This window comes from Argopecten irradians, chromosome 12, assembly GCF_041381155.1.
Source record: "Argopecten irradians isolate NY chromosome 12, Ai_NY, whole genome shotgun sequence".
NCBI lineage: Eukaryota > Metazoa > Mollusca > Bivalvia > Pectinida > Pectinidae > Argopecten > Argopecten irradians.
Window position 1 is genome coordinate 16,062,521 of NC_091145.1, and position 12,311 is coordinate 16,074,831.

General features: G+C 31.8%; 1 protein-coding gene across 1 annotated transcript in view; it reads left to right on the top strand.

The window, feature by feature from the left end:
• The window catches only part of LOC138336316 (metabotropic glutamate receptor-like), a 109,673-nt gene extending 105,505 nt beyond the window's left edge, over positions 1-4,168 (top strand). Inside the window, exon 6 of the mRNA XM_069285753.1 lies at positions 703-4,168. Coding sequence (XP_069141854.1) covers positions 703-815 — 113 coding nt within the window. The 3' untranslated portion in view covers positions 816-4,168. The remainder of the gene's footprint in view (positions 1-702) is intronic.
• Positions 4,169-12,311: the final 8,143 nt, after the last annotated feature.

A 12,311-nucleotide genomic window follows, 5' to 3' on the forward strand; every position in this document is an offset into this window, starting at 1 on the left:
TAACTCCTACAATACTGGCACAACTGTGTGCCGAATAATTTTCCATAACAATTCCTCACATAGTGATATGTTCAATAATTCAATCACCAAAATCCTAATATGGGGGATTTTAAAGGATTCGCTATAGCTCATGTTTTCTAAATAAATTTTATCTTGAAAGATACTTTCAGTTAATAAAAAATGTGTTAAACAGAATACATTCTTAGTTATTACTGTCAGTCAAAACAGGACTTCCATCATATTTCTTTTCTTTTTTATTACTTTCCCTTTCAGTTTAAACAGTACTTTATTCATCTTTCGTTAAATGTATATACAAAACTCTGGGACTGTACTCTGTGGTATAGATTACTATAAGTCAGATGAAAGTTCTTTTTCATTTGCAATCAGGAATTATTTAGAACTGTAGATTTTATTTTTCTCTAAAATTTACCTTCTCGATCTGACCCAACAGACAGGATTTACTAAGCTTACAGCATGTGGTGCCGTATAGGTGTTCACGGATTAATGCAATTACAATCATATATTTACAACTTGTTGGATAGTCAGATAGAGATCACGGTACCATTATACTAAGTTCATGCATGGGATGTGTGTTTCATACATGACCTTATTGAAGCAAGTATTGACTTTGACAAGCAGACAGTTATTCCATAATATTAGTTATTCCATCATATAAGACCGTATCGTTTTGGCTGTTTTCAGATGCGTTTTCAGAGAGAATCAAGCTGAGTGTGAATTATGACCAAAGGTTCGGTGTAACGACCACGGCGGAGAAGGATGATAAAAGCAAGGACACCCCGGCGTCATCTCTATAAACTGTAACGTCATAGTGGATTAAAATGGCGGCATACCATTTACAGTATACAATGAAAGTACAACAGCGAATTATGTTTATTGACGTTGTATGGTTTATATAGTAAGACTAAGTAACGTTATAACTACCGGTACAGTAAGTTAGAATGTCGTTATCGTGGCAAAGGAACAGTCAGTTAGAATGTCGTTATCGTGGCAACGGTACAGTCAGTTAGAATGTCGTTATCGTGGCAAAGGAACAGTCAGTTAGAATGTCGTTATCGTGGCAAAGGAACAGTCAGTTAGAATGTCGTTATCGTGGCAAAGGAACAGTCAGTTAGAATGTCGTTATCGTGGCAAGACAGCCATCATGGAAAAGGATGACATCTTTTTGAAATAAAAAAAACCAGATCATGACTTTGATATCACAATTTCAGTGTGACAAACAAGCTGAAACCAGACGAAGATATCCTGGTGATTCTGAAGTTCTTCAACAAACCCTACAGATTCACACCGATACTTGATTGTATATCGATTGGCCTTGGTTACCTTGTTGTATTTATAATGAGTCAGTGCACAAGAAAATGCAATTGTGTAATGGCTTGGTTTAAGTTAACGTCATTTATAGTAATGTGGCATTGTCTTTAATTCTGCTGTATGTTGCTAGTTGCTTCAACATAGATAGAATTATCAATTAGTTATTCCTACGCACAAAAGACTATGTCAAACATTTCAGTTTGGCCAAGGTGCCTGAGTGTGGATACAGGTAAGTATATACATGTAGTTATCTTGCCGTAATGACAAACCAACATATCCCTATCGTTTACTAAGTTTGCTGTTTTCACCTCAAACATCCCCACCATGCCAACGTATATCATGTTAATCCATCGTAAGAGTACCTCGGTTTATTTTTAATATTTCCTCGATGTTTTGCTGATTCTATGATTCATGCCAAAAGCAGTTTAGCCTCAATAGATACCATATCCACGGTTATAATGGTATGGCACGACCTTTATTTTGGTAAATATGTCAATTTGTCATACATAGCTTCACCGTTTAAGGGTAAGAATTGAGTTACAAATTATATGGATTGTTTATGTAGTGTATACGACATGAGAAATGTAAATAACATTATTATTATCCAATGTATATAGATATGTATCAATACGTGTACGTTGTGAATATATAATGCGTATTATGATTTTGTAAATATCTAATTTATCATGTACAATCATAATCTCGATATTAAAAAAATGTTAACCTTTAAATGTATAATCATCATGACAGTACAATACTCATTGATTTTACTTTAATAGTATGACTTTATTTATTTATTGAAATCGACATGTTTAGATTATTTAAAGCTAATATTCCATATGGCCATAAGCGTCATTCCCATATGGCCATTCGCATACTTCACTGAAATAAACCGCCTCTTTAAGGTTTTTTTTTTTTTTCTTCTTAGATCGTTTTTATGCTTGAACACTCTGGTGGTAGTAATTTAACTTCTCGATTTACAACCATGATCAATAGAAACTTATAATGTTTATAACGTTTTGTTTACAACGGTTATGTTTAGGACGGTTATGTTTAAGTTTAAGAAAGGTTATGTTTAGGACGGATGTGTTTAGGACGATTTGTTCAGGACGAATGTGTTTAGGACGGCTGTGTTAAGGGCGGATGTGTTTAGGACGGTTTGTTCAGGACGAATGTGTTTAGGACGGCTATGTTAACGACGGGTGTGTTTAGGACGAATTGTTAGGGTTTATGGTTAGGACGGCTTTGTTTAGGACGGATGTGTTTAAGACGGTTTGTTTAGGACTGTTATGTTAAGGACAATTATGTTCAAGGCGGTTTGTTTAGGGCTGTTATGGCTAGGACGGTTATGTTTAGGAGGGTTTGTTTAGGGCTGTTATGGCTAGGACGGTTATGTTTAGGAGGGTTTGTTTAGGACGGTTTGTTGAAAGCTGATGTGTTTAGGACGGTTATGGATGGAAAACACCTACTATACAATTAATTTTAACTATTAGGCTACTATATATGTATACGTTGCGTGTAAAAACGTCCTACATGGAACCGAGTTTATAGTACTTCTGAATAAGATTTTTTCTCGTTGTCTTGGGAAACGTGAGAAAAAAAATGAAAAAATATTGCATACTATCTGATATATTTATAGACTTGTATAACATGCTATCGGATTTTGAGAAAACCCACATGATACAATGGATACAATGTTTTTTATTTGGTTTTACACTTGGTTCTAGTATCTGTTTAACAAGTTTTAAAATACAAAGCAGTGTAAGCATATGCAAAATCAACGAATAATTTATTTTCCAAAGTAATTGAATTTTAAATATCATATCTGATTAGGTAATTTATTGCTAAAGTAGCCGAAAGAGCAAAAGAAAATAAATTCCCATACTTAATATACAAGTAATGAAAAGGGAAAAAAAGAAAAACACTGTTAGTGGCTTTCGTAAGTACTATTGTTGAGTGAAGAGAGACTAATCGCCGGCTAGGGCCAAACGTATAAGCAAAACAGTGCTCTACAACCTCACTGTACATTTCAACAGTATTATCAGGGAAAAAATGTGCATGTTACGGTATAAACATACAGAGAACATTAGAAGCTAAGCTTTTTACTTTGTTTAAAATATTGTTTTATGTTAATGAAGTATCATAATGTTTGCTTTTGACTTTAGATGTTTCTACTATTTATTTCATCACAATTCAATATATTTTTGAGGGGAAGACAATAGCTAAAATTGTTTGAGCATCAGTTATGGCATTTATTCTATCAATTAAATTGTAGCTTTGCTCCAACCGCGTACCATATACACATCTATGGTTTAACGTTTTCCTAAAATTGTTTTTATAACAATGAGGATATTCTGATCAGCTGAAAGCACCCAATACGCCAAAAAAAAATACAGTACTAATAGTGTAAGAGAGTGACTGAAATCAGTATTGTAAAAGGTCTGTCAGTGTATCATTGTATCTGTACGTAGGTATATCAGATATACGATTCAAGCTCATTTCTCAGCTTTGGCTCATGCCCATATTTTTTAAGAATCATATAGGAAATTGTTAAAGCACATTACTAAGTTACTAATAACTTTTCAGGATTGTTCGCCAATGATACATGTATGTCAGTAATTGGATACAACATTTGTAATTACTTTTCAAACCTGACTGTGTATTCCCTAAGTTATGGTTTAGGTACACAACCAATTAAGTTATGATTTCAATAAACAACCACATAAATTACGTCTGAGATAATCAACCAATTAAGTTATGATTTCAATAAACAACCACATAAATTACGTCTGAGATAATCAACCAATTAAGTTATGATTTCAATAAACAACCACATAAATTACGTTTGAGATAATCAAATCAATTAAGTTATGATTCAATAAAGAACCACATAAATTACGTCTGAGATAATCAACCAATTAAGTTATGATTTCAATAAACAACCACATAAATTACGTCTTAGATAATCAATCAATTAAGTTATGATTTCAATAAACAACCACATAAATTACGTTTGAGATAATCAACCAATTAAGTTATAATTTCAATAAACAACCACATAAATTACGTCTAGGTAATCAACCAATTAAGTTATGATTTCAATAAACAACCACATAAATTACGTCTGAGATAATCAACCAATTAAGTTATGATTTCAATAAAAACCACATAAATTACGTCTGAGATAATCAACCAATTAAGTTATGATTTCAATAAACAACCACATAAATTACGTCTGAGATAATCAACCAATTAAGTTATGATTTCAATAAACAACCACATAAATTACGTCTTAGGTAATCAACCAATTAAGTTATGATTTCAATAAACAACCACATTAATTACGTCTGAGATAATCAACCAATTAAGTTATGATTTCAATAAACAACCACATAAATTACGTTTGAGATAATCAACCAATTAAGTTATGATTTTAATAAACAACCACATAAATTACGTTTTAGATAATCAACCAATTAAGCTATGATTTCAATAAACCACATAAATTACGTCTTAGGTAATCAACCAATTAAGTTATGATTTAGATAAAAACCACATAAATTACATCTTAGGTAATCAACCAATTAAGTTATGGTTTAGGTAAATCACCATGTAAGTTATGTTTTAGATAAACCACCATGTAAGTTATGTTTAGATAAACCATAATGTAAGTTATGTTTTAGATAAACCATAATGTAAGTTATGTTTTAGATAAACCATAATGTAAGTTATGTTTTAGATAAACCATAATGTAAGTTATGTTTAGATAAACCACAATGTAAGTTATGTTTTAGATAAACCACAATGTAAGTTATGTTTAGATAAACCACAATGTAAGTTATGTTTTAGATAAATCACAATGTAAGTTATGTTTTAGATAAATCACAATATAAGTTATGTTTTAGGTGAACCACAATGTAAGTTATGTTTTAGATAAACCACAATGTAAGTAATATTTTAGTTAAACCACAATGTAAGTTATGTTTTAGATAAATCACAATGTAAGTTATGTTTTAGATAAATCACAATATAAGTTATGTTTTAGATAAATCACAATATAAGTTATGTTTTAGGTGAACCACAATGTGACCCATGTTTTGCCATGACCATTCACAACAGTTGATTCATTAATCAGTGTACTATAAGGAGGTGAGAGGTTGAGAGGAATTTCTTAATCGGCTCTACAGACAATGCAGTTTGAGGTAGTTCCAATTGGTACGCTCAAACAACATGATGCTAAGCCACATGTATACTCTAAAGTCGTATTTTAATATTAACTGTACCAATAAACATCTCGCATGTTAATAATGTAAGTCCGTTGTCTTATAACTGTAACTTTATATAGATCTATCTCAATTTGAAATCTGCATTCGAATATATTTACCTTAAAATTTAAAAAGTACAAGTAAAATTAATGAAATATAAAGTCACAAAACAAATTTCCACATATGATACAAGTATTATGACTGATATGAAAACCGATGGATTTTATCTTATCGATGATTGTCTAAAAAATGCTGCTAAGTTATCGTTCCTTAAACACAAGGTTTCCATTAAAATAGTTAAACAGCTGGTTTTCATTGGAACAGATTGATAAACACAGGTTTTTCATTAGAAGGCATAGTTCTATTTCTAGCACAGATGTTTTCATTAGAATGCATTCAGTTCGAGGATGCCTCCAGAGGATATCCTTAAACATGGCAACCCATTTCTGAGCTGTTAAATATCACGTGCGCATCACGTGATTATCATATGGTAGATATTATTATAACACACTTTAAAGAGAGATTATTTATTTTCATGTAGTTCCAAGCTAAATCATCAGTATGAAAATGTATAAATGTTAAAAGAATCAAGAAAACACACATTGCATGATGAATTTTCATCTGCTTCCATTGCACTCTGAGGACAAAATAACGAATTTGACAGTGGTAAAATAGACTGACTCTACTCTTGTAAGGAAAAGGCGTGTATAGGCATGTTGCCTGTTGCCCAATTCCGATTGTCTTTAACATCCGTCAATAAGAAAAAACTGACTCCACAAAATAACAAGTAAAGTTTGACATCGGCAGAATGGATAAGTATTCTATTGACTATGCTATTGAATAACGAGTTAAGTTTGATATAGTGGTAAAATGGATAAGTATTGTATTGACAGTACTTCAAAAAAAATTAAAATTAAAAAAAATAAAATTAGACAGTAGTAGAATCGATTAGTATTCTATTAGCTGTACTACACAATAGCAAGTAAAGTTAGACAGTGATAGAATAGACTGCTACAAAATAACGAGTAAAGTTAGACAGTGATAGAATAGACTGTACTACAAAATAACAAATTAAGTTAGACAGTGGTAGAATGGATTAGTATTCTATATTAACTGTACTACAAAATAACAAATGAAATTAGACAGTGGTAGAATGGATTAGTATTCTATATTAACTGTACTACAAAATAACGAGTAAAATTAGACAGTGGTAGAATAGATTATGTAGACTATTAGCTCTACTACAAAATAACAAGTAAAGTTAGACAGTGATAGAATAGACTGCTACAAAATAACGAGTAAAGTTAGACAGTAGTAGATGATTAGTATTACTATTAGCTGTACTACAAAATAACGAGTAAAGTTAGATAGTGGTAGAATTAGACTGCTACAAAATAACGAGTAAAGTTAGACAGTGGTAGAATATAGTACTATTGCTGCTACAAAATAACGAGTAAAGTTAGACAGTGTAGAATAGGACTGCTACAAAATAACGAGTAAAGTTTAGACAGTAGTATAATGAATTAGTTTATAAATTGACTGTACTACAAAAAAAATGCACTTTCGTAAAGTTTGAACAAAAAAAAACCAGTGGTAGAATGGATTAGTATTCTACTTTCAAAAACTGTATTAAATAAATAACAAGTAAAAGTAGATGATGGTAGAATGTGTTAGTAGAATAACTTCGTTTAGTAGTCCAAACTGGTTAGCTTTACAAATGTAGCATGATTCGTTGTCCAGGCTCGGAAAAATGCACAATGGATTGTAACATTAGACATAGAAGGAGTTTCCAAATGATTTGATTGTTGATACATATGTGAACTCATCACGATATTATCACAAACTGGTTCGTCGACGAAACTAACTGATAGCAAAAACAAAAGACAGGCGAAATTATTCACAGATGTGCCCTGTCTAAATATCATATATGCAGCTTTTTATCTGTAGAATATTAGGTAATCATAATTTCAAGTATCTACAACTATATTAATCATTTAAAATACAATTCTATGTTTGCTTTCTGGTTCTAACTTTAGCCATTTGAAAATATATTGTTACTTTCAAAAGATTGTTTGAAACTATAAAATTTAAATTTAGCTTCCACTCACAATGTTTGGTTTCTTTGTAGATTATCACATTATATAGTATGTATTATGTTTCAAATAGTATGTGGGTAAATAGTATAGGAGCTCTGTTGTGTAGTATTTTTATACGGATGTTTTTCTTTGTTTTTCGGGTGTTCCGTTATACTGTAGTCTTATCATATGCGCATTCGTGTATATTTACTTTTCATGTTATGATATTAATATGACTTAGTCGTCTTAAATAAGACAAAATTGTAGTTTGTATGTTTTGTATATGATATATAATGTGTACATAATATAGTCAGTATATATTACAGATATAATACTATAATACCATGGCGACTGTGACGTACCCGTATGGTTTGTGTTACATTGTATGTATTGTATATGCATTGTACAGTATACATCGATATGTAATCATCATTATATACGTACTTATTTGTAACATTAAATGGTATACATGAAGATATAAGCAACATTGTATAATTATTATTACATTGTACGTGCCGGTACACATGGATATATAATCAATATCATTATACTTATATAATATGTACATTGTATATGTCCATATATATTGTACAAGCCGGTATATCAATATCAGTATACTTATGCTTGTCACGAGCATTTTCATTGGCTTAAAAATTTACTTTATCAGCCCATAAAGGAAAATATGGCGTCGCCGTTTGTAACGTTGCTTCTGATTGGCTGAGATGACGGCGTAATGATTTCATAGACAAAATAGTCCCAAAATGAATTTTGAATATTGAAGAGATTATATTTAATAAATTGAATTATAAGGATTAATTTGAATAGATTTTTTATGTTATGGAGATATAACACAAAAATCTGAGTGTACTCTCATCATAAACCGCTTCGCGGTTTATTTAGAGTACACTCAGATTTTTGTGTTATATCTCCATAACATAAAAAATCTATTCAAGTTAATCCTTAAATATCTTGTACAAGCCGGGTACATCAATACCAGTATACTTATGTAAAAAATATTGTATATGCCGGTATATGTATATCATTATACTTATGTATGTATATTGTACAAGCCGGTATATCAATATCATTATACTTATGTATGTATATTGTACATGCCGGTTGTATATTGTACATACCGGTATATCAATATCATTATACTTATGTATGTACATTGTACATGCCGGTTGTATATTATACATCCCGGTATATGTATGTATCATTATACTTATGTATGTATATTGTACATCCCGGTATATGTATATATCATTATACTTATGTATGTATATTGTACATACAGGTATATGTATATCATTATACTTATGCATGTACATTGTACATGCCGGTTGTATATTGTACATACCGGTATATCAATATCATTATACTTATGTATGTATATTGTACATGCCGGTTGTATATTGTACATACCGGTATATGTATATCATTATACTTATGTATGTATATTGTACATGCCGGTTGTATATTGTACATACCGGTATATCAATATCATTATACTTATGTATGTATATTGTACATGCCGGTTGTATATTGTACATACCGGTATATGTATATCATTATACTTATGTATGTATATTGTACCTACTGGAATATGTATATCATTATACTTATGTATGTATATTGTACATGCCGGTTGTATATTGTACATACCGGTATATCAATATCATTATACTTATGTATGTATATTGTACCTACTGGAATATGTATATCATTATACTTATGTATGTATATTGTACATGCCGGTTGTATATTGTACATACCGGTATATCAATATCATTATACTTAATTATGTATGTATATTGTACATGCCGGTTGTATATTGTACAAGCCGGTATATCAACATCATTATACTTAATTATGTATGTATATTGTACATACCGGTATATCAACATCATTATACTTAATTATGTATGTATATTGTACATGCCGGTTGTATATTGTACAAGCCGGTATATCAACATCATTATACTTAATTATGTATGTATATTGTACATGCCAGTATATCAACATCATTATACTTATGTATGTGCTTTAAGAATCATCACAATAAACATTTGATAGTATCTCAATCTTTGAGTTCTTCATTAAAAAGGAAGAAAGACAAATGATGTCGGATTTAAGTGTCATCTGACTATTGCACAATGCAACACCTCAAAAATATAGTAGTGACAAACAATTAAGGCAATACAAGAAAACCTTTTAATAGCAAAAGTTCAGGTTATGATATATTTGATGAATTAGACCTGTAATGAAGGTTAATGTCATTCATTTGAACAAACTTAGCAGCCCTTCATCCCAGCATTTTACAGACCCAATATCAGATCTCTAGGCCACTTAGTTATTTACAAAAAGTTGTGTAAAGATTTTAGCCTATTTGACCCATATTACCTTGAAAGAAGGGCAATGTCGTCCATTTGAACAAATTTCACATGCCCAATATCAGGTCTCTGAGCCTCTAAGTTATTTACAAGAAGTTGTTTAAAGATTTTAGCATATTTGACCCCCGTGACCTTGAATGAATGTCAAAGTAATTCATTTGAACAAGCCAAACTTGATAGCCTTTCATCCCAGCAAGCTACAGGGAAAATGTCAGTACCCTGGACCTATTGGTTATTGAGAAGTCGTTTGAATGAAAAGTTTACGCACGGCCAACGACGAAGGACGATGCATGATGAATATAGGTCATCCTGGCCCTTCGAATCAGATGACCAAATATGCTCAACTTCAATTTCTGTTCATTCCGACAAAAGGAAGCTACATACAATTTGATTATGCATTATGAAACATAGCAGCGAAATTTGAAAGTGACGTAAATTATGATTTTCATGTATTGTAGTTGATAATCAATATTCGATACATGGTAATTTTGATGTTTTCACGTGATCTCCGACAGTATATGCGCTCGAGATAATTACGTCAATTCCATATCAAGATAGCTATGAGCTCGAGTAAAAGTGTTTTAACGAACAAGAAGGGGAGTCGAGTCGGGGACAGAAATCTGTGACGAACTACTGAGGGTATAACCAAGACATTAAAAATAAGAATAGTCGAAGCCAATTTGTTCTACTTTTCATAAAAATAGTTGTGGTAGAAAATTAACACTTGATCATGACATCGTTGGAGGTGATTGTAAAGGTATGAAAGTTGTCATGGTTGATAAATCCTACTTTTACTTGTTACCGATATCTTTTACTCTATATTCAACCTACCGCAGTCTCCAAAAACGCGCACCTCGCACTACATACACGCTATACGTCGCATACATGGGAGGCCGTCTTTACACCGCCTTGGCTGTTAATATGACCTTAATTAATCAAACAATCAAACAAAAGTATACTGAAACGTATAACAATATGTTTCGCCAAAATGCTAAATTAAATGTTCTTAGGGCATTTTGACAACGGTTTTATCGAATCATAACATTATTCATGGACTGGTTAAGAAACCAAGTTATCCATCCTATTTTTTATTAAATAAGTGAATACATGACTTCAAAGTTTATCGAATTGCCTACAGACATTGGTTAACCGCAAAGGGAACATGCGACTGATTTGTCCGCTGTAAGTATAGTGTGACCGGGTGGGTACGCTGTTTTGTGACTTTGGCAGTATGCATCAGTGAGGTCGCGGTATAAAAGAGTCCCAGTACTAGAGGGAAACACGACACTAACATACCGCAGCCTCTCAAAATACATTTACCCATGCAACATATTGTAGAAGAGGAGACTGTCCTTAAATGGCCCTGGCTGTTAATAGGGCGTTAAGCCTATTCAACCAAGCGATGTATTATAATATGTTTTTTGTTTGCTCCAGTGTAGGTATTGTAAATTCAAATACTAGGAAATGTAATCATGTTTTGCCTGGCAATGCATATATATTAAGGGTATTTTGACTGGATTGTATGGTTCACATTCATAGCTCCCTACGTGTCATTTTTCTCAATCTCTTAGTTTGAAAATTGGAATTGTTTCCTCTCAACTAAATCTGAAGTATGACAGAGTAAACATTCTAACTGTTTCATGTATTTGGCGAAAGGACCATTTTTATCATGTCTTTTCGTCGCAATGGTTTGTCATCTTACAGGTCGTAGAGTCATATCGTTATTACGGTTACGTAAAGCGACTTTACGTTCCTATTTCTTGTAATGAAACTTCCCCGACAAAAATTACGTAAAGTTTAGACGGTTGTTTATTTTGGGGAAATCCGTGCATTTATAGTAGTAGTGTGGGAGAAAAACTATTTTCTTCAGATATGCAGGTCAGCAAACTTGAAACTATCATGTTAGAAAATTGATGAAGGTGCGAGAGTAGAGTGACCACAAATCATTGGAACTGTCAACAAAACTAGAAAATGCATGCAATAAGACTACTAGTATAGCCCTTCTCAAATCTCCTTAAAGAATATACTGCACTTAAATAAATCTCTGTGGGAGATTCCGTTATTTCATTTTATCCTCATGACGTCATTCTCTTTCCCCAACAACATTGGGCAAAAAATATACAGTAAGATCCCAAATTTAGTCGCTAACCTCCTATCTTAAAATATGGTTAGATTGTGATAATTTTATAGCAAGAATACCAAATTTGTAAAAAGGCCCAAAACAATATATTTTAGTTTGACAACCATGA